Source organism: Scyliorhinus canicula, chromosome 4 (assembly GCF_902713615.1).
Source record: "Scyliorhinus canicula chromosome 4, sScyCan1.1, whole genome shotgun sequence".
Taxonomy (NCBI): Eukaryota; Metazoa; Chordata; class Chondrichthyes; order Carcharhiniformes; family Scyliorhinidae; genus Scyliorhinus; species Scyliorhinus canicula.
In genome coordinates this window covers 4887718-4911612 of record NC_052149.1, presented here as the reverse complement: position 1 = coordinate 4911612, position 23895 = coordinate 4887718, and the positions used below count along the sequence as shown (strand labels likewise).

General features: G+C 50.8%; 1 protein-coding gene across 2 annotated transcripts in view; it reads right to left on the bottom strand.

The window, feature by feature from the left end:
• The window catches only part of LOC119964316 (collagen alpha-1(XXIV) chain-like), a 341532-nt gene that overhangs the window by 146037 nt on the left and 171600 nt on the right, over window positions 1–23895 (bottom strand). For both annotated transcript variants that reach the window (XM_038793605.1, XM_038793606.1), the window contains 5 exons: window positions 13602–13655; window positions 10137–10190; window positions 7135–7179; window positions 397–450; window positions 165–209 (listed from right to left, as the gene is read on the bottom strand). In XM_038793605.1, the coding sequence (XP_038649533.1) occupies window positions 165–209; window positions 397–450; window positions 7135–7179; window positions 10137–10190; window positions 13602–13655 (252 nt within the window). The remainder of the gene's footprint in view (window positions 1–164; window positions 210–396; window positions 451–7134; window positions 7180–10136; window positions 10191–13601; window positions 13656–23895) is intronic.

Here is a 23895-nt window from a genome sequence, read left to right as displayed (position 1 = left end):
TCCAATTGCAGTGGTGAACATGGGTAACAAAGATGCAGCAAAATAACTATTATCCTTGATGACACACAAAATTTAATTCTGATGCTGGATCTAATTACACTTCTCACGTTAAATCTTTCTCGGGTGCTCACAATCAACTGAATTTGTAAAAGAATCGAACCTACCAGTTCTCCGATCTTCCCAATGTTTCCCAAGTCGCCTTGCTCCCCCTGCGTGATCAGAATAGGGATGCAAAATGTTTATTATGAGCAATGGGAACTGGTTTTGCTGATTTTAGATTTTAAGTTCCTTCCAGCAGTAGGCGGACCAGCACTGATGGTGTAGCTGACGGGGAAAGGTAGTGTGTGCGTGTCAGGGTTAAAGCGGTTGCGTGCAATGATAGAACGTGCTGATTACCTTCATTCCTTCGAGTCCAAACAGCCCAGGATAACCTTTGCGACCCGGCCGTCCCTGGAATAAAATAATTTGTTGCACACAGAAGTAAACACCACTATTTCAATGGCTAAACAGAATGACACAGTTTATAACACAGGAAAAGGAGACAGCCAACTAGCCCATTGAGTCTGAACCTACTGTTCACTGCAGCCAACTCCATCCACCCAACTGGGCTCGATTTCCCTCAATAACGCTGGCGTCAAAAAGCTAACAATCTCTCATTTAAACAATTAACTAAGTTTAATATCAACACTGTTATGTGGGAGGGCGTTTAATGCTCCGATCACCCTTCGTGTGAAGAAATGTTTCCCAACTCTCAATGGCCTGGCTCTGATTTTAAGGTTTGTCCCCTTGTCTGAGTTTCCTGTACCAGCAGAGACTGTGACTCCGTCACCAGCAGAGACTGAGACTCTCCCACCAGAAGAGACTGAGACTCTGCCACCAGCAGAGACTGAGACTCTCCCACCAGAAGAGACTAACACTGTCCCACCAGCAGAGACTAACACTGTCCCACCAGCAGAGACTGAGACACTCCCACCAGCAGAGTGAGACGTCCCACCAGCAGAGACTGAGACTCTGCCACCAGCAGAGACTAAGACTCTCCCACCAGCAGAGACTGACACTGTCCCACCATCAGAGACTGAGACTCCGCCACCAGCAGAGACTGAGACTCTGCCACCAGCAGAGACTGAGACTCTCCCACCAGCAGAGACTGAGACTCCACCACCAGCAGAGACTGAAAATCTCCCACCAGCAGAGACTGAGACTCTCCCACCAGCATAGACCGAGACTCTCCCACCAGCAGAGACTGAGACTCTCCCACCAGCCGAGACTGAGACTCTCGCACCAGCAGAGACTGAGACTCTCGCACCAGCAGAGACTGAGACTCTCCCACCAGCAGAGACTGAGACTCCGCCACCTGCAGAGACTGAGACTCCGTCACCAGCAGAGACTGAGACTCTGCCATCAGCAGAGACTGAGACTCTCCCACCAGCAGAGACTGAGACTCTCCAACCAGCAGAGACTGAGACTCTCCCACCAGCAGAGACTGAGACTCTCCCACCAGCAGAGACTGAGACTGTCCCACCAGCAGAGACTGAGACTCCGCCACCTGCAGAGACTGAGACTCCGTCACCAGCAGAGACTGAGACTCTGCCATCAGCAGAGACTGAGACTCTCCCACCAGCAGAGACTGAGACTGTCCCACCAGCAGAGACTGAGACTGTCCCACCAGCAGAGACTGAGACTCCGCCACCAGCAGAGACTGAGACTCCACCACCAGCAGAGACTGAGACTGTCCCACCAGCTGAGACTGAGACTCTCCCACCAGCAGAATCTAACACTGTCCCACCAGCAGAGACTAACACTGTCCCACCAGCAGAGACTGAGACTCTGCCACCAGAAGAGACTGAGACTCCGTCACCAGCAGAGACTGAGACTCTCCCACCAGTAGAGACTGAGACTCTCCCACCAACAGAGACTGACACTGTCCCACCAGCAGAGACTGAGACTCTCCCACCAGCAGAGACTGAGATTCCGTCACCAGCAGAGACTGAGACTCTCCCACCAGCAGAGACTGAGACTCTCCCACCAGAAGAGACTGAGACTCTCCCACCAGCAGAGACTGAGACTCTCCCACCAGCACAAACTGAGACTCTCCCACCAACAGAGACTGAGACTCCATCACCAGCAGAGATTGAGACTCTCCCACCAGCAGAGACTGAGACTCTCCCACCAGAAGAGACTGAGACTCTCCCACCAGCAGAGACTGAGACTCTCCCACCAGCAGAAACTGAGACTCTGCCACCAGCAGAGACTGAGACTCTCCCACCAGAAGAGACTGAAACTCTCCCACCAGCAGAGACTGAGACTCTGCCACCAGCAGAGACTGAGACTCTCCCACCAGCAGAGACTGAGACTCTCCCACCAGCAGAGACTGAGACTCTCCCACCAGCAGAGACTGAGACTCTCCCACCAGCAGAGACTGAGACTCTGCCACCAGCAGAGACTGAGACTCTCCCACCAGCAGAGACCGAGACTCTGCCACCAGCAGAGACTGAGACTCCACCACCAGCAGAGACTGAAAATCTCCCACCAGCAGAGACTGAGACTCTCCCACCAGCAGAGACTGAGACTCTCCCACCAGCCGAGACTGAGACTCCGCCACCTGCAGAGACTGAGACTCTCCCACCAGCAGAGACTAACACTGTCCCACCAGCAGAGACTAACACTGTCCCACCAGCAGAGACTGAGACTCCGCCACCAGCAGAGACTGAGACTCTGCCACCAGCAGAGACTGAGACTGTCCCACCAGCAGAGACTAACACTGTCCCACCAGCAGAGACTGAGACTCCGCCACCAGCAGAGACTGAGACTCTGCCACCAGCAGAGACTGAGACTGTCCCACCAGCAGAGACTGAGACTCCACCACCAGCAGACACTGAGACTGTCCCACCAGCTGAGACTGAGACTCTCCCACCAGCAGAGACTAACACTGTCCCACCAGCAGAGACTAACACTGTCCCACCAGCAGAGACTGAGACACTCCCACCAGCAGAGTGAGACGTCCCACCAGCAGAGACTGAGACTCAGCCACCAGCAGAGACTAAGACTCTCCCACCAGCAGAGACTGACACTGTCCCACCATCAGAGACTGAGACTCCGTCACCAGCAGAGACTGAGACTCTGCCGCCAGCAGAGACTGAGACTCTCCCACCAGCAGAGACTGAGACTCCACCACCAGCAGAGACTGAAAATCTCCCACCAGCAGAGACTGAGACTCTCCCACCAGCATAGATCGAGACTCTCCCACCAGCAGAGACTGAGACTCTCCCACCAGCCGAGACTGAGACTCTCGCACCAGCAGAGACTGAGACTCTCGCACCAGCAGAGACTGAGACTCTCCCACCAGCAGAGACTGAGACTCCGCCACCTGCAGAGACTGAGACTCCGTCACCAGCAGAGACTGAGACTCTGCCATCAGCAGAGACTGAGACTCTCCCACCAGCAGAGACTGAGACTCTCCAACCAGCAGAGACTGAGACTCTCCCACCAGCAGAGACTGAGACTCTCCCACCAGCAGAGACTGAGACTGTCCCACCAGCAGAGACTGAGACTCCGCCACCTGCAGAGACTGAGACTCCTAACCAGCAGAGACTGAGACTCTGCCATCAGCAGAGACTGAGACTCTCCCACCAGCAGAGACTGAGACTGTCCCACCAGCAGAGACTGAGACTGTCCCACCAGCAGAGACTGAGACTCCGCCACCAGCAGAGACTGAGACTCCACCACCAGCAGAGACTGAGACTGTCCCACCAGCTGAGACTGAGACTCTCCCACCAGCAGAGTCTAACACTGTCCCACCAGCAGAGACTAACACTGTCCCACCAGCAGAGACTGAGACTCTGCCACCAGAAGAGACTGAGACTCCGTCACCAGCAGAGACTAAGACTCTCCCACCAGCAGAGACTGAGACTCTCCCACCAACAGAGACTGACACTGTCCCACCAGCAGAGACTGAGACTCTCCCACCAGCAGAGACTGAGATTCCGTCACCAGCAGAGACTGAGACTCTCCCACCAGCAGAGACTGAGACTCTCCCACCAGAAGAGACTGAGACTCTCCCACCAGCAGAGACTGAGACTCTCCCACCAGCACAAACTGAGACTCTCCCACCAACAGAGACTGAGACTCCATCACCAGCAGAGAGATTGAGACTCTCCCACCAGCAGAGACTGAGACTCTCCCACCAGAAGAGACTGAGACTCTCCCACCAGCAGAGACTGAGACTCTCCCACCAGCAGACACTGACACTATCCCACCATCAGAGACTGAGACTCCATCACCAGCAGAGACTGAGACTCTCCAACCAGCAGAGACTGAGACTCTGTCACCAGCAGAGACTGAGACTCTCCCACCAGCAGAAACTGAGACTCTCCCACCAGCAGAGACTGAGACTCTCCCACCAGCAGAGACTGAGACTCTCCCACCAACAGAGACTGAGTCTCTCCCACCAGCAGAGACTGAGACTCTGCCACCAGCAGAGACTAAGACTCTCCCACCAGCAGAGACTGACACTGCCCCACCATCAGAGACTGAGACTCCATCACCAGCAGAGACTGAGACTCTCCAACCAGCAGAGACTGAGACTCTGTCACCAGCAGAGACTGAGACTCTCCCACCAGCAGAAACTGAGACTCTCCCACCAGCAGAGACTGAGACTCTCCCACCAGCAGAGACTGAGACTGTCCCACCTGCAGAGATTGAGACTCTCCCACCAGAAGAGACTGAGACTCTCCCACCAGCAGAGACTGAGTCTCTCCAACCAGCAGAGACTGAGACTCTGTCACCAGCAGAGACTGAGACTCTCCCACCAGCAGAAACTGAGACTCTCCCACCAGCAGAAACTGAGACTCTCCCACCAGCAGAGACTGAGACTCTCCCACCAGCAGAGACTGAGACTGTCCCACCAGCAGAGATTGAGACTCTCCCACCAGAAGAGACTGAGACTCTCCCACCAGCAGAGACTGAGTCTCTCCAACCAGCAGAGACTGAGACTCTGTCACCAGCAGAGATTGAGATTCTCCCACCAGAAGAGACTGAGACTCTCCCACCAGAAGAGACTGAGACTCTCCCACCAGAAGAGACTGAGACTCTCCCACCAGCAGAGACTGAGACTCTCCCACCAGCAGAAACTGAGACTCTCCAACCAGCAGAGACTGAGACTCTGTCACCAACAGAGACTGAGTCTCTCCCACCAGCAGAGACTAAGACTCTCCCACCAGCAGAGACTGACACTGTCCCACCATCAGAGACTGAGACTCTGTCACCAGCAGAGACTGAGACTCTCCCACCAGCAGAAACTGAGACTCTCCCACCAGCAGAAACTGAGACTCTCCCACCAGCAGAGACTGAGACTCTCCCACCAGCAGAGACTGAGACTGTCCCACCAGCAGAGATTGAGACTCTCCCACCAGAAGAGACTGAGACTCTCCCACCAGCAGAGACTGAGTCTCTCCAACCAGCAGAGACTGAGACTCTGTCACCAGCAGAGATTGAGATTCTCCCACCAGCAGAAACTGAGACTCTCCCACCAGCAGAGACTGAGACTCTCCCACCAGCAGAGACTGAGACTGTCCCACCAGCAGAGATTGAGACTCTCCCACCAGAAGAGACTGAGACTCTCCCACCAGCAGAGACTGAGTCTCTCCAACCAGCAGAGACTGAGACTGTCCCACCAGCAGAGATTGAGATTCTCCCACCAGAAGAGACTGAGACTCTCCCACCAGCAGAGACTGAGACTCTCCCACCAGCAGAGACTGACACTGTCCCACCAGCAGAGACTGAGACTCTCGCACCAGCAGAGACAGAGACTCTCCCACCAGCAGAGACTGAGACTCCACCACCAGCAGAGACTGAGACTCTCGCACCAGCACAGGCTGAGACTCTCCCACCAGCAGAGATTAAGACTCCGTCAGCAGGCCTGCATTTGTTGCCCGTCCCTAATTGTCCTTGAACGGAGTGTATCGCTCGTCCATTTCAGAATGCAGTTTCGAATCCACTACATTACTATGTGTCTGGTGTTACATGTAGACCAGACCAGATAAGGGGCAGCTCTCCTTCCCTAAAGGATGTTAATAAATTAGATGTTTTTTATGACAATGAATAACAGTTTCATGATCACCATTAGGGGGACTAGGTTTATATTCCAGATGTTTAATAGTATTCCCATGGTGGTGTTTGAACACATGTCCCCAGACCGGTCTTTAAATTATTAGTGACATTCCCAACATGTCACCCAATTCCCTGCTATATCCTTCTATTCCCTTCTCCCGCACACATGTTGATCTGGCTTCTCTGATCTGGCTTCTCCCTGAAGCTTCCGTACTATCTCCTGCTCTGTGGTACACATAGCGACATGTGTTCAGCTTAACATGAGAATGTAACAAGGCAGCGATGAGCTGCAATGTATTTAATGTCTTACTGGTACTCAGAAATCTATAGCATCCTGAAAATGAGCGGCATGTTAAAAACACAGTGCAAGAATCTGCAACATCTGCCGTGCAACAGCATGCCAATTAAAGTTGACATCCTAATTGTTATTGCAGGGAAGCAGAACAACATGCCTCACTTGAAACCTCAGCGTTGATGCTGGAGGTGGATGATTGTCTTGGCAGTTTTTGCATCCAAGCCAGATACCAATACTGCGATCAACCCGCCAGGTGTGCCCATGTGGAGATCAGGTAGGTCGGGCAAAAAGAACTTGCCAAAAATATCTACCCAGAGCCGCAAGCTCGTCAAAAATTGAAGAACAGCGTAAACCGTCCTTTTGTATTTTGCAACAGTTTTCATAAATTAATTGCAGATAAAACCTGCCAGCCTGCATTTCAGCAACATGCTGACATCAATAAAAGACGTGTATGTCTCTGCTTCATTAAATCGGTTTCCTGCTAAAAAGAAAAAGGCCCCATTATCCCAAAGAGGAAATCGGCACTTTTCCACGTGATTAATTACACATGAATCCAGATCAAAAAGTTCTGGTGCAATGGCGCACAGTGGGACATATTTTGCCTGCGTGAGTTTTCAGTTAGAAGGTTAACAAGGCTGAGTGTCTGTGGCAGGCGCCCTTACAGACCGACGCCGCGAGGCATTGGCTTACAATTTTGGAGAAATGTTGCATTTGTAAGGTTTAGAACGTACCAATGGTCCATGGCTTCCTGGAGGTCCCAATGGGCCTTCGTCACCCTTTGGAGCAAGTACACATTGGCAAATATGTTAGAGATTAGCGTCCACAATCGCAGCCGAGCAGATATTAGAGCAAACTATATGAGCGGAAGATCCCACTGGAACAATAATGGCCAGTTTTAATGCAGGCCTTTATCAATATGCAAAATTGGCCATTGAGTACAGGATGTTAACTGAATCCTGAGCCAGATGGTGATGTCGTAACTTGACTGAAATCCTTTTCTTGATAATGGGTTTATTTATAGACTTCAGCGTTTCATATTTCTGTCTCGTACCCTGTGGCCCAGAAGTCCCACTTTATACTCTCCTTTTTGAGAAAACAATGATCAATAAATTAAACAAAAATACAGGGGTGACAAGCCTGGTGCGCACTGTAACTAAAATATAACATCAAAAGGAAATGTATAAATTAAATGAAGACATTGTTCCCGGGGGTGATGATGCATCCCAGCCACTGCGGCATCCACCGGTCGTGGAAGGGCTGAAAAGTGTCGCTGGTCACCACATGCTCCCTCTCCACCCGCCTGCGTACGTAGCCGGAGTAGCAACGCCGCTAGGGCCGGGCAATCTCCTCAACTGCCCGCTGACTGGACTTGTTAGCGGCCAACTTGGGTAGGCCCAGGAACGGGGTTACCAGGAGATCGTCTTCCTCATGCCTGCAGTTAGTGACCCACGATTAGGAGCGCAGGGTTGAAGTTCAACCACAATTTGAGGAGCGGCCCCTTCAAATAGCTAAAAAGGGGGCTGAAACCTCGGGCAACCTACAGGAATATGGAACACGGACTCCCCTTGGCCACAGAACAGGCATGCGGCCTGGGGGTCCATGGACCACCTTAATCTACGGTTGCTATGGCACTGCTGCATGCAACACCCTCCACGACGTCTCAGATGGAGAAAGGGAGGACTCCCGTGTAGAGAGTCCTCCACTGGCTACGAGAAGTAAGTCTGTTCCTGTTCTCACGCAATGTCTACCTGTGTACAACAACAGGAGGAGGCCATTCATCCCCTTGACCCTGTTCCATCTTTCAATGAGATCGCAACTGTTGCGTATGTTAATTCCATCTATCACTCTTGGTTCTGAATGATTACGCCCTCTCCCCCCCAAAAAAAAACCTATCAATCTGAGTTTTGAAATGTTCAGTTGACCTGAAGCCTGAACAGCCTTTTGGGGAAGAAAGTTACAGATTTTCACTAACCATATTCTGCGTGAGAGAATCTTTTGAAAGGCAAGTTCAAAAGGGTCTCCTCATGCCCCCCCCCTCCCACACCTACACCCCCTTGCCAAGGCACGCTCTCCAGCCACACACCATGGCCATGTGTGACTCCTATACCAAGGGATGGCCCTGCCCCATGGCCCCCATGCAGAGCTATGGAACCTCCATGCTAATTCACCCACTAAACATTATATAGAATCAATGAACCCTATAGTTATGCTAGGGTCTGTAACAAAAGTTTTTTCAAAATCATTCATTGATAACCTTGAACTTTTGAAAGGAAAACTCCTTTTTTCGACAGCATAAACAAGTGTCAATTATCCAGACACTTTAAGTATCAAAAGCAGAAGTTTTCGGCATTGAAACATCTTTATTTTGTGTAAATAAACATTATACAAGTTACAGAAAAGAGCCAGAGCTGTCAATCAAGCTATGTCTTCCCTGGGGCTCAGCTGTTTCAACAAGGTAATGGATTTATGAGCTCTCGGCCAAGTCTCATTAAGTATTCTTGTGAGCCCAGGCATCCATTAGAGTGCTGAAACACCCAAGTCTCAGGGAACACATTGGTTGATCGACAGCTCAGGGGTTCTGGTCTGTACTGTAAAGATAAAGAGGTTTCAAGTGCTTGCAATTTTTACTATTATTAGTTTAAAGGGTCTGGATGATTGACACTTTTATTGTCCTGCACTAAAAAGTGAGATTGTTTTCAATAAATTGGAAAATGATTAATGAATTACTGTTGTTTTTGAAACGTTTTCTTGTACATTGTACAGTCACAAAGGATTCATTGATTTTTAACAATGTATAGTGGGCGAATGGGCATGGTGGGGGAGGGGGGGGGGAATAGGGACCACAGGGGGTAAATGACAGGCATCAGATGGAATCGAAAGGGGATGTGGTGTGTGTGGGAGTGAAGGGTTGTGAGGGGTGAGGGCTGGAGTGCCATTATAACTGGGACAAGGTCCCACAGCATCGAGGTAGCCTGTTTTCAGCCTGCTTTGGGCACCCAACGCCCCTGCATTCTCTTTCCTGGCCCAGCTGGCTTGACTGGACCACCATCACCCCTATCCCCTCCTCCCACTCCCACTCCCAATGCCCCTCCATCCACCGCAGCAATGAAAATCCTTTCCTGCCAGCTGGTTTCCACCTCCAGTCACCCCCTGTCCCCCAGCCAGAGGGAGAAACTCCAGCCCAGAAATATAAATCTCCCTTTCAACAACAGATATAGACATAGAACATACAGTACAGAAAGAGGCCATTCGGCCCATCGAGTCTGCACCGACCAACTTAAGCTCTCACTTCCACCCTATCTCCATAACCCAATAACCCCTCCTAAACTTTTTGGACACTAAGGGCAATTTATCATGGCCAATCCACCTAACCTGCACGTCTTTGGCCTGTGGGAGGAAACCGGAGCACCCGGAGGAAACCCACGCAGACACAGGGAGAATATGCAGACTCCACACAGACAGTGACCCAGCGGGGAATCGAACCTGGGACCCTGGCCATGTGAAGCCACAGTGCTAACCACTATGCCACCGTGCACACCAGGAAATGCTTTTCGATGGGAACGTGAGCTGTTCAATGCATTTGGCAAGTTTGACTTTTGAGGAATGTGCAGTTCAGGAGATTAACATTTCATTGATCATTCATGGCGGGGGGTGGGGGGGGGGAGGGGTGGAGGGGGGGAGGGGAGGGGGGGTTGAGGGGAGGGAGGGTTGGGGAGGGGGGGTTCTTGCTTACCTCTTGTCCCTTTGAACCTCGTGGTCCCAATGGTCCTTTATCACCTGGAGATCCCTAAAGAGTTTCACACACACGTACGTTAACATTACAAAACACAGACTCAGCAAATTAAAACTTACCTCAGGATAACTGAATTCTAAAAGAAAGTAGATTATCGTTTCACAAGATAAACTTTTTTTGATTTTGGGTTGGACAGTAATACATGACGTCTCGTTGAAAAATCAAACAGTGAAAGTGAAAACCGTGACACGGAGCTCCAGCGGCAGAGATTTATTAATTTATCTTTCCAAATAAGGAGCAACTTAGTGGTACCAATCCACCTACCCTGCACATCTTTGTATTGTGGGGGTGAGACCCACGCAGTCATGGGGAGAATGTGCAAACTCCACGCGGACAGTGACCCGGGGCCGGGATCGAACCTGGGACCTCGGCGCCTTGAAGCAGCAGTGCTAACCAGTGCGCCACCGAGCCGCCCTTCCAGTGACAGAGAAACTATCCCATAGCGAGCACGTTTAGCCGCGTGTTTCCAGGCACTCGCAGAGCCAAGAAATACAACGCTATCTGTGCAACTCTGGTTAGATATGGGGCCTCAGTGTTAACGGTCAGCTGTGGCTGCATTTAGTCCCGTTTCCTGCACTGAGGTGCTCCGTTCGCCAAGACTCCTCAGTGTTGGGAGAGATCGGGATGCCACCGATATCCCGACTCCTGAACCCCTCCCACCAAGCCCAACTCACCTGTAAGGATGTCCTTGGCCTCCCCCTGCACCCTACCAGACGTGCACTAGGCACCCCCTGGGCCCGATCACCACCGTGCAGGAAATGCCAGCTTGGCACACAGGCAGTGCCCCTCCACCTGGAAGTGCCACCTGGGCACCTTGGCAATGCCAGCGTGCCACCCTGCCAAGAGGGCAGATACCTGTGGCCTCCAATTACCTGGGCGACCCCTATGAATGATGTTCGGTCTTGTCTCCATTTTTGGGGACCAGCACTGAACGGCGCTCGCCCGAGGTCTCCAGGGTGAAGGGGAGAGATCCTAACACCTCGGTTACCCTCAGGGAACTGCCTATTAGAGTGTGTCTAGCTGTCTCCCTCTAATATGACATTTGCTAAAGGGTGATCCCGCTCACAACAGCCGGGCTTCACATTGCAACGCCTCGCGCGATCGTGTTAGATCTCGTGAGGAGTAGAGAGCCGCGTAGACACCAGGTGTGGGGTCTCCCGGCATTTATCGGTCACGTTGTGCCACCACGCGCTGTTATTCAGGCGCAGCGTGGCTGATAGACCGCGTCCAATGTACCTGTTAACACAGGGTAACCTCACTGGTATAGACGGGGTGTGTTATAGATTCAAATAATTTTGCTTTTCAATTCCCAAGTGCAAAATAAAGGGAGGTGATTCGGGCAGTGGTAGCAGCCATGCCTCTGAGCCAGTGCTCCCAGTTCTAATTCCCACTCCAGGATTGGATAGCAAAGGAAACTTCATTCATAACACGGTCAACGAGGTTGATTATCAACCTGCAAACCCTTCCAGTGGACAATGGGAAGCAGCAAGATCTGAAGACACTTCTGATCAACTGTGTGATGGACTGAACGTTGGAGCTATCCATGGTTCTGGACTGTAAAGTGCATGTTGCAGCAGCAACTCAGGCTCCTCGGGGTGGGGGTGGGGGCGTTGACTGGATGGCCAGTGTGGATCAGGTTGATGTCATTGGCATGGGCCTCGATCCCCATTGTAGCTGGGGTGGAATTGGGGTCTGCTTCCTAGATTAACCCATGGTGGAGGTCATGCTGTTGTGGATTGGATGTGCCTCCATTCAGGGAACTGAAGAAGTGTGAAATTGGAGGATTTCCTCCCAGCCTTGCACAATGCGTGGTCACTTGAAGAAATAGCAAGTTGTTGACGTTCTACCTTGCTTAAGATCGCTAATTCTGGTTGGACGGATTCATAGAAATATAGAAAATAAGAGGAATAGATCATATGACCCTCTTTATCCTGTCCACCCTATCTCTTCCCTTCATAATTTTGTCCACCTCAATCAAGCCACCCCTCAGCCTTCTCTGTTCCAAGGAAAACAAACCTCAACCTTTCCAATCTCTCCTCATAGTTACACTTTTCTAGCCCCAGCAACATTCTTAGAAACCTTCCTGCCCCTGGAAGATGAAACCAAAACCATCCATTATTTCCATAGCCACTTCCTTTCGTTTCCTGAGATGTAGATTATCAGATCCTGGGGATTCCTGGAAATCTCATCACATGATCTCCTCCCCAACCCCATGATCTCTCCCACCCCCATTGGCTGCCTATGTTGATGACATCCCACCAACATCCTGCCTCCACCCCCCCCCCCCCCCCCCCCCCCCCACACACACACCAAGTATAAAGCAATCAGCTTCTTCCGGATCTGTTCTCACCCCCATAGGTGGACACAGTTGGGGAGCGGTGCTAAAAATAGACAAAGCTGAACACTAAACCCTAACCCTCCCACTCCCAGCTCCAATGGAGGTCAGACAGGGGCAGGCAGGCAGCTCTCATGAGGCTTGTTGACCAATTCAAGACCTGATTGAAGCTGGCAGCATCCGATTCCCTGATCTTCTGGCTCGTTTAATCATCCAACCCAAGGGCGCCTCTGGTGGTGGATTGCTGCAGCACATTGATCGGCAGTGGAGGAGGGGTGGGTGGGTGCTTAAGATGGGACCTCAATACGCACCCCAGGGTCTCCTTGCTTCTGCCACATTCCTGTCGCATTTCGCCAGCTTCCCCCTTCCCCCTTTGCAATTCCGCTTTCACCGTTCCAACCTCCTTTGGTTCCATCTCCTGCATCTTGACTTACCCCAATATCACTACCATTGGCTTTGCGCCATTGTCTCCCTTGTCAGTTGACCACTGCCGACAAGACTCCGCTGTTCTTCCTGCCTCTGCACTTGCTGAGAAACGTGTTCATCGGTTATAGCTTCCAGTTCTGGTGGGAGGTCATTGATTTGAGACATGGGGCAGGATTCTCCGCTTCCCCGGCCAGCTGCGCATTTCCTGGCGGCGTGCCATTCTCCGGCGGCGGGATTCTCTCTTCCCACCGCTTGTCAATGGGATTTCCTATTGAAGCCACCCTGCGCTGTTGGGAAACACACGGACACGGGTGGACTGCCGGCAGGAGAAGCGAATCGTTACGGCCGGAGAATTCAGGCCATTAACTGAGGCCGGGATCTTCTGGTCCTGATGAAGGCGACTCCTCCGTGACAGATTCTCCGGCGACGGACTGGCGAGTCACACAAGACGCGGTAACCATCGGTGGGAATGGGATGGCGGCCAATGACCTGCCTCTCCCACCGCTGGTAAACATGCCACAGGGGAACTTGGACCATCCCTCCCTCTGTTTCTCTTTCTTGCTACGGAAGCTGTCGGACCTTCAGAACATCTCCACCATTTCTTATTTTCATTGAAAAACATTAGTGTTGTTTTATCAACTTACCTTTGGGCCTTCTGGTCCGTTAGGGCCTGGTAAACCGATGTCACCGGGAAAACCCTAGAGCAAACAAAAAGAAAATGAGCATGCTGTCAAAGCTTTTCATCCTAGACTCATCAGGAAAGCTCGCAAGATAAACCAAGAGTAAATGGAACAACAATTTATACTTCATGAGAAGACAGTGCTGATTGGCTGGAAAGTAGATTCTGATTGGTAGATATGTTGCAATGCAAAATGCAGCAGAGAACATTTAACATCCAATTGTTAATTGCAAAAAAAATTAAGAAAGCCATTAACGTTGATCAAAAATATAGTTTGTTTTGACAGGTGTTCTGCATTTCACAGAAATTAGATAAAGTTTAATGAAGAGGACAGGTTGCGCAGGTCATAGAATCCCTACAATGCAGAAGAAGGCCATTCGGCCCATCGGGTCTGCACGACCGTTCGATAGACCACCCTAGCTGGGCCCTATCCCCCACCCTATCCCTGCAATCCCACCCAACCTTTGGACACTTAGGGGCAATTTATCATGGCCAATCCACTTAACCTGCACATCTTTGGACTGTGGGAGGAAACCGGAGCACCCGGAGGAAACCCACCCAGACACGGGGAGGACGTGCAAACTCCACACAGACAGTGACCCGAGGCCGGAATGGAGCCTGGGCCCCTGTCGCTGCCTGGTAGCTGTGCCAACCATTGTGCCCCCCGTGCCACCCTGGAGTTTCGGAAATGAAGGGGTGATGCAACTAGATTGCCTATGAGATTTGATAGGATCGAGAGAGAGAGAAACAATTAAATATGGCTGGTGAGTTCAGAACTTTGGGGCAGTACCTTAAAATTAGATCGAGATCATCTGAGATGATGTCTCAAACATCGACAATGGGAATGGAAATCTGGAACTCACCCCCCCCCCCCCCCCCCAGAAAGGCTGTGGACGTTGGAAGCCAATTGAAAATGTCAAAACTGAGGGCAGCACGGTGGCGCAGTGGTTAGCACTGCAGCCTCACGGCGCCGAGGTCCCAGGTTCGATCCCGGACCTGGGTCACTGTCCGTGTGGAGTTTGCACATTCTCCCCGTGTCTGCGTGGGTTTCTCCCCCACAACCCAAAAGATGTGCAGGGTGGGTGGACTGCCACGTTAAATTGCCCCTTAATTGGAAAAATGAATTGGGTACTCTAAATTTATTTTAAAAAAAGAAAATGTCAAAACTGCGACTGAAAGATTTAATAATAATCTGTATTAGTGCCCCAAGTAGGCTTACATCAGCAATGCAATGAAGCTACTGTGAAAATCATTTATGTGGTGGAATCAAGGCGAACAGAACAGAACAGATCAAAGATTTTTTTTTTTGCACGACAGCCTCGGTTGGAGGGGCTGAATGGCCTGAATATTCAGGCCATTCAGCCCCTCCAACCAAGGCTGTCGTGCAAAAAAAAATTCTTTGATCTGTTCTGTTCTGATCTGTTCGCCTTGATTCCATATATTTTCAGCGAAGCGACTTTTGAACTGAATGTGTTGATCTGTATCATGTACTCTCGACAACCACCGGAGCCAATCACTCCGTTACGCACTGCTGCTAACCCCGGTGATGAATGGACTGACTCGCACAGGGCACTCCGGGTCACACACACAGTTCTGTTCCAAGGCAACCTCTGACTGCCCTCCATCTGATCTGACTCAACCCCCGGATCCGCAATGTAAATGGCGGGAAAGGAATTTCACACAGAAAGAAACAATCTAATCAGCTGAGACCCAAACCCAGCATTTTTCCATCTCCAACGCGTAAGATGCTGTTCAAATTGTTCGAAGGTCTGGAAGCGCTTGGGAAAGATCTGGAAGTATTTAATTTCCAAACTCTTTCTTTTTTCAACGGTAACATAAACACAATGGCACACGTGCGCGGAATATGCAAAACAAATTATTCCCAAATATGATCCACAAATGTTTTCCTTTTCCTTTAACCTTATGGATAAGAGGATGTTTAATCATCTCCATATGGATCTCTGCACAACTGAACCATGGATTAAGGGCACAGAATCAGACAGTACTGGAAAAAGTTGTTTGGGCCATACAACCATATGCTCGGCACAACATCGAGAGCCGAAGGGCCTCTTCTGTGCTGTACTGTTCTATTGCGCCTGGCTCTTGAATAATGCTGCTTTCTCCTTCCCCCATAGTCCCACAAAGCTTTCACTTTCAAACATGTTCCCTTTTGATAGTTAAATCTTGCTTCCATCGCCCTTAACAGCATCGTATTGCAGACAAGACTCTCCCGTTTGAAATAACTTGACCAAACTAACTGACGATCGTCACAGTGCTCAGATATACTGCGTAGAACTTTGAACTTGGGGGACAATATATTCCTTTGATCCTCACCTCAATCAGCAGAAAACCTGCAGAGATAGGTGAATGTGGGTGTCTGTTTTAAGGACATTTGTCAAAGTTTCCATTCTGATTCCCCCAATTTTTGCTTGACTCTCACATGCGAACGACCATTCGGAAGACAAAGCTCTGGTACATTCTCATTATGTAGAATGTCAGGCACAGCGGCAGGTGCAATTCATTTTACTTCACAGGCATTCGATGTAGGTGAAGTCACTTTGAAATTCTGAGGGACACAATCACAAATTCAAGCCGCTTTCAGCTCTCCTTTGGAGAGTTATCAGGCTGGTTTTATGTTATTCCGTGTTTGTTTGGATTTTTACGCCATCTTTGGGGCAGCACGGTAGCATGGTGGTTAGCATAAATGCTTCACAGCTCCAGGGTCCCAGGTTCGATTCCCGGCTGGGTCACTGTCTGTGTGGAGTCTGCACGTCCTCCCCGTGTGTGCGTGGGTTTCCTCCGGGTGCTCCGGTTTCCTCCCACAGTCCAAAGGTGGATTGGCCATGGTAAATTGCCCGTAGTGTCCTAAAAAGTAAGGTTAAGGGGGGGGGGGGAGGAGGTTGTTGGGTTACGGGTATAGGGTGGATACGTGGGTTTGAGTAGGGTGATCATTGCTCGGCACAACATCGAGGGCTGAAGGGCCTGTTCTGTGCTGTACTGTTCTATGTTCTATGTTCCCGCTGTCCGCAACCGTTTCCCTCCCTGCTCCAGGAATTTCAAAGCAGTGTTTATTTTCTACACCGACTTCCAATTCAAATTATACAAACATTTCTTGGTTCACGAAGCCGATTGGCTACTTTGAGGAAACAATTCAGTTATCGGTTGGTGACATGCTTGGTTTCCAAAAGACCATTTGATAAATTCTACTTATTGGGAAAGACTTCATAGTAATAATCTTTATTGTCACAAGTAGGCTTACATTAACACTGCAATGAAGTTACTGTGAAAAGCCCCTAGTTGCCACACTCCGGCGCCTGTTCGGGTACACGGAGGGAGAATTCAGAATGTCCAATTCACCTAACAAGCACGTCTTTCGGGACTTGTGGGAGGAAACCGGAGGAAACCCACACAGACACAGGGACTGACCTCATTAACACTACACCCTGTATGCTTCATCTGATGCCAACGCTTATGTAGTTACATTGTATATCTTGTGTTGCCCTATTATGTATTCTCATGTATTTTCTTGTATTTTCTTGAATTTTGTTTAATTCCCTTTTCTTCCCATGTACTGAATGATCTGTTGAGCTGCTTGTAGAAAAATACTTTTCACTGTACCTCGGTACACGTGACAATAAACAAATCCAATCCAAAGTGCAGACTCCACACAGATAGTGATCCAAGCCGGGAATCGAACCTGGGATCCTGGCGCTGTGAAGCAACAATGTTAACCACTGTGCTACCGTGCTGCCCATAGTCATCATGATGTGGAGATGCCGGCGTTGGACTGGGGTGAGCACAGTAAGAAGTCTTACAACACCAGGTTAAAGTTCAACAGGTTTGTTTCAAACACTAGCTTTCGGAGCGCAGCTCCTTCCTCAGGTGGCGCAGTACTTCTTCATTCACCTGAGGAAGGAGCAGTGCTCCGAAAGCTAGTGTTTGAAACAAACCAGTTGGACTTTAACCTGGTGTTGTAAGACTTCTTACCACAGTCATCATGGTGGATTAGCTGTCTGATAGTCTCCTGGAAGTTGGTATATATTCTCAAGATGGAGGACTATCTTCAATGACGTTTTCAGAAATGTTACAGAAACAAAACTGGTCCAGCAATGCCTCGATTTGAAATTCTCATCCTACTTCACAAGATGTTCCATGGCCTCCTCCCAGCCCCACAACCTTCTGGGATCTCTCACCGTCTGATTCTGGCCTCGATTATGATCGCTCCACCACGAGCGGACGTGCGTTCAGCTTGCTGGGTCTGTCACCGGTGAACTCCAAGCTTGTTTCACTTCTGTAATTGTGCTACTCATGGCTTCACTATCGGTTCATAGTTCACGACGTTCCGTGGTTCTTCCCGCCGATGCCACCTTGCTTCCATTCAGCTGCTGCTCCAGCTCTTCAATCTGTTTCTAGGAACTTTTGGCTCCCTCCTGGAATATTGAACATCGCTGAGTCTCTGCCAACTGCTTCATCAGCTTGCTCAGCGTGACGTTAAATTCATTTTGTGTCTCTTTGTGATTTTCCCGAAGAGTAAACTTTGACCTAAGGGATTCTTGTTACATTTCAAGGTCTCACTTTCCTTTGTGAAGCTCGCTTGCTTCATCGAGAGTTTTTCTGTTATTCAGTCGAATCGCCCAGAGTGTCTTCTGCTGTGTTTCCATTCTGCTGTTTAAGACATTCTACATTTCTTCATGGTGCTGAATGGTTACACATGTCTTACGCATTTGATCTTTAAGGACAATCAACTGTTCTTTCAACTGTTTATTCTCTCTTTGCCCTCTCTCTGGGGTCTCTCTCTGCCCTCTCTCTGGGTCTCTCTCTGCCCTCTCTCTGGGTCTCTCTCTGCCCTCTCTCTGGGTCTCTCTCTGCCCTCTCTCTGGGGTCTCTCTGCCCTCTCTCTGGGGTCTCTCTGCCCTCTCTCTGGGGTCTCTCTGCCCACTCTCTGGGGTCTCTCTGCCCTCTCTCTGGGGTCTCTCATTGCCCTCTCTCCGGGGTCTCTGCCCTCTCTCTGGGTCTCTCTCTGCCCTCTCTCCGGGGTCTCTCTGCCCTCTCTCTGGGGTCTCTCTGCCCTCTCTCTGGGGTCTCTCTGCCCTCTCTCTGGGTCTCTCTCTGCCCTCTCTCTGGGATCTCTCTCTGCCCTCTCTCTGGGGTCTCTCTCTGCCCTCTCTCTGGGTCTCTCTGCCCTCTCTCTGGGTCCCTCTGCCCTCTCTCTGGGTCTCTCTGCCCTCTCTCTGGGTCTCTCTCTGCCCTCTCTCTGGGTCTCTCATTGCTCTCTCTCTGGGGTCTCTCTGCCCTCTCTCTGGATATCTCTCTGCCCTCTCTCTGGGTCTCTCATTGCTCTCTCTCTGGGGTCTCTCTCTGCCCTCTCTCTGGGTATCTCTCTGCCCTCTCTGTGGGTATCTCTCTGCCCTCTCTCTGGGGTCTCTCTCTGCCCTCTCTCTGGGGTCTCTCTCTGCCCTCTCTCTGGGTCTCTCTGCCCTCTCTGTGGGTCTCTCTCTGCCCTCTGTCTGGGGTCTCTCTGCCCTCTCTCTGCGTCTCTCTCTGCCCTCTCTCTGGGTCTCTCTCTGCCCTCTCTCTGGGTATCTCTCTGCCCTCTCTTTGGGTCTCTCTCTGCCCTCTCTCTGGGTCTCTCTGCCCTCTCTCTGGGTCTCTCTCTGCCCTCTCTCTGGATCTCTCTCTGCCCTCTCTCTGGGTATCTCTCTGCCCTCTCTCTGCATCTCTCTCTGCCCTCTCTCTGGGTCTCTCTCTGCCCTCTCTCTGCGTCTCTCTCTGCCCTCCCTCTGGTATCTCTCTGCCCTCCTCTCTGGGTCTCTCATTGCCCACTCTCTGGGTTTCTCATTGCCCTCTCTGTGGGTATCTCTCTGCCCTCTCTCTGGGGTCTCTCTGCCCTCTCTCTGGGTCTCTCTCTGCCCTCTCTCTGGGGTCTCTCTGCCCTCTCTCTCTGCCCTCTCTCTGGGGTCTCTCTCTGCCCTCTCTCTGGGGTCTCTCTGCCCTCTCTCTGCCCTCTCTCTGGGGTCTCTCTCTGCCCTCTCTCTGGGGTCTCTCTCTGCCCTCTCTCTGGGGTCTCTATCTGCCCTCTCTCTGGGTCTCTCTGCCCTCTCTCTGGGTCTCTCTGCCCTCTCTCTGGGTCTCGCTGCCCTCTCTCTAGGGTCTCTCTCTGCCCTCTCTCTGGGTCTCTCTGCCCTCTCTCTGGGTCCCTCTACCCTCTCTCTGGGTCTCTCTGCCCTCTCTCTGGGTCTCTCTCTGCCCTCTCTCTGGGTCTCTCCCTGCCCTCTCTCTGGGTATCTCTCTGCCCTCTCTCTGGGTCTCTCTCTGCCCTCTCTCTGGGTCTCTCTGCCCTCTCTCTGGGTCTCTCTCTGCCCTCTCTGTGGGGTCTCTCATTGCCCTCTCTCTGGGTCTCTCTCTGCCCTCTCTGTGGGGTCTCTCATTGCCCTCTCTCTGGGTCTCTCTCTGCCCTCTCTCTGGGTATCTCTCTGCCCTCTCTCTGGGGTCTCTCTCTGCCCTCTCTGTGGGGTCTCTCTGCCCTCTCTCTGGGTCTCTCGCTGCCCTCTCTCTGGGATCTCTCTCTGCCCTCTCTCTTGGTCTCTCTCTGCCCTCTCTCTGGGGTCTCTCTGCCCGCTCTCTGGGGTCTCTCTCTCTGCCCTCTCTCTGGGGTCTCTCTCTCTGCCCTCTCTCTGGGGTCTCTCTGCCCTCTCTCTGGGGTCTCTCTCTGCCCTCTCTCTGGGGTCTCTCGCTGCCCTCTCTCTGGGTCTCTCATTGCCCTCTCTCTGGGTCTCTCATTGCCCTCTCTCTGGGTCTCTCTCTGCCCTCTCTCTGGGATCTCTCATTGCCCTCTCTGTGGGTATCTCTCTGCCCTCTCTCTGGGGTCTCTCTGCCCTCTCTCTGGGTATCTCTCTGCCCTCTCTCTGGGGTCTCTCTGCCCTCTCTCTGGGTATCTCTCTGCCCTCTCTCTGGGGTCTCTCTGCCCTCTCTCTGGGTATCTCTCTGCCCTCTCTCTGGGGTCTCTCTGCCCTCTCTCTGGGTATCTCTCTGCCCTCTCTCTGGGGTCTCTCTGCCCTCTCTGTGGGTATCTCTCTGCCCTCTCTCTGGGGTCTCTCTGCCCTCTCTCTGGGGTCTCTAGCTGCCCTCTCTCTGGGGTCTCTCTGCCCTCTCTCTGGGTATCTCTCTGCCCTCTCTCTGGGGTCTCTCTGCCCTCTCTCTGGGTATCTCTCTGCCCTCTCTCTGGGGTCTCTCTGCCCTCTCTGTGGGTATCTCTCTGCCCTCTCTCTGGGGTCTCTCTGCCCTCTCTCTGGGTCTCTCATTGCCCTCTCTCTGGGTCTCTCTCTGCCCTCTCTCTGGGGTCTCATTGCCCTCTCTCTGGGTATCTCTCTGCCCTCTCTCTGGGGTCTCTAGCTGCCCTCTCTCTGGGGTCTCTCTGCCCTCTCTCTGGGGTCTCTAGCTGCCGGTGATACTTTATTAGGAGTTTGCTAGACCAGCCTTGTGTTTGATGTGGCCATTTCCTTATTACAAATGGATCTAATCTTTCTAATTTTTCGTCTATTGCTGTTTGTTTTTCTTCCATTTACTGCGTTTAATTTGTTGCCGCTTTAAGACAGTGAACTTATTTTTCAGCTTCAGGCCGTCAGCAGCTTATCAGTTTGGGCTCTGAGATTTTCCCGCACTTTTGGGGTTTCGGGTGACAGTCCAGCAATGATGGCTGCCCTTTTCCCCAAACTACTTAAAACGTTCAAGGTGAGGGCATTGCTCTCTCAGGGATAACCTTTGCAGGTTAGAAAGAACATCCTGCGCTGTGGGAGTTTCGGCGGAATGCTTTCCTTTAAAGTTGCAGCTATGCTTGGATTCCCTCCACCTCTACGATTTTGGGGAGCTCGTCATCTTCAAGTTTCCAAACTCTTCAAAACTTTTCCCTTTCTAAAGAAGGACCACTGCAGCGATCTCCGCCTTCAAACCTGAAAATTCTCTGGGGGTTTTTTTAAAAACTCTGCAGTTTTTAAAAAATATTTTGTCCTGTGCACTGTCCCTTTCTGTATTTAACTCTGTCAGCCTTGTTTTTGCAGGTTCTTTGAACCTTTTTGTTCTATTTGCAGCTCTCACTGAGCTGCGACTGAGGCTGTGGGACTGCCATTTATTCTATGATACAAGTGCAGCTGTTTTTTGTATTTTTTGCCAATCCGCGTTGTGGTCTCTAACTCAGGGGTCTTGCCATTTTTCCTCTTAGATGCACTTCTCTCTGGTTAGACGTCAGTTTTTATACCTTGTAATACGTTCTGAGTTCATGCAATTAGCTGTCACCTTTCTTATTGTTGTTGATTCCTGTGGTACTATCGATGTTGATCATCACCACCAATACTACCGCTTCACACCATGTCTTAATAAGGTGCACCGTGATGACTCAATGACGAGGAGCATAAGACCTGTATATTTAAACATGAACTGCTAATTGTCAACCTCTAATCATTTCTAGATCCCGGGTTACTGGCATGTGTTTCCGAGCAGATAGGCTTCTTATTTGCAGGGTGTCTCTCTCGACTTCTCTGCCTGAGTCTCTTACCGTGTGACTCTATACATCAAACCATGGACTGTGCCATTCTCCAGGTCCATGTTAACCCTTGCTCCGCTCAGCACCTTTTCATCACAATCACAGCAGCTCCATCATCAGAACAACTCTATCAGCTCAGCCTTCTATGCTCTAACCCTTGCCTGATAAATCATTCTTCATATTTACAACATCGCAGATATGGGAGCATTCTTCGAAATATTTTGTCCACCAAGTCGACAAGTTGGAGGAAGATGCAGATAAACCTGGACCTAACTGAATAACGGAATATCTGGATGGGCTGAATGGTCTGCTCTTGTGTTTCTAAAACACATTAAATTGGTGTCACTTGGTTCCTTCACCGATGTGGACATTTGGGGCAGCACGGTAGCATTGTGGTCAGCACAGTTGCTTCACAGCTCCAGGGTCCCGGGTTCGAATCCCGGCTTGGGCCACTGTCTGTGCGGAGTCTGCACGTTCTCCCCGTGTCTGCGTGGGTTTCCTCCGGGTGCTCCGGTTTCCTCCCACAAGTCCAAAGATGTGCAGGTTAGGTGGATTGGCCGTGCTAAATTATCCTTTGTGTCCATAAAGGTTAATTGGGGGTTACTGGGTTAAGGGGATGGGGTGGAGGTGGTGTGTGCTTGAGTGGGGTGTTCTTACCGAGGGCCGGTGCAGACCCGATGGGCCGAATGGCCTTCTGCACTGTAAATTCAATGATTCTATGGTGCTAAGGCCAGCGTTTATTGCTCCTCCCTGAGAGGAAGCGACGGTGAGCCACCGTTTTGAATACAACTGAGTGTCTCGCCCGGCCATTTCAGAGGTAGTTAAAAGTCAAAGAAACATAGAAAATAAAAGCAGGAGGAGGCCATTCGGCCCCTCTAGCCTGCTCCTCCATTCATTATGATCATGGCTGATCATCCAACTCGGTAACCTGATCCTGCTTTCCCCCCATATTCTTCAATCCCCTTCATCCCAAGTGCGACATGTAACTGAAACCATACAACGTTCTGGCCTCAACTATTTTGTGTAGTAACAAATTCCACAGACTCACCACTCTCTGGGTGAAGATATTTCTCCTCATCTGTGTCTGAAATGGTCTACCCCGTATCCTTAGACTGTGAGCCCTGGTTCTGGACACCCCCACCATCGGGAACATCTACCCTGCATCTACCCTGTCCAGTCCTGTTAGAATTTGATAGATTTCTATGCGATCTCCCCCCCCGCCCCCCCCCTCATTCTTCTGAAAAGTCAACCACGTTGCTGTGGGTCTGGAGTCACGTGTCGGCCAGACTGGGTAAGGCTGGCAGATTTCCTTCCCTAAATGACGTTAATGAACCAGATGGGTCTTTGCAACAATCCAGATGTTTCTTGGCCACCATCACTTGAGATTAGCTTTTTATTTAATTCAACTGAAATTCCCTCAGCTGCCATGGTGGGATTTGAACTTCTGTCTCAAGCTCTTTAGGTCAGGCCGCTGGATGCCTAGACCAGAAACATAACTACTCTGCTGCCATATTCACAAACTTGGCATGCACTAATGTGTGAAAACGCTGTATTTATCATCTGCCGCCAAATGGCTATTGTCAATTCCTGCATGTCATGAAGGACGTGGAAACCACTTGTCGGCTTATGTACTTGCGCTTCAAACAACCTCCAACTTCCTGATAGCTCATTGCCTGCCATCCTTAAACCTCATTCCAGGAAAAGACAAGATTCCCACACC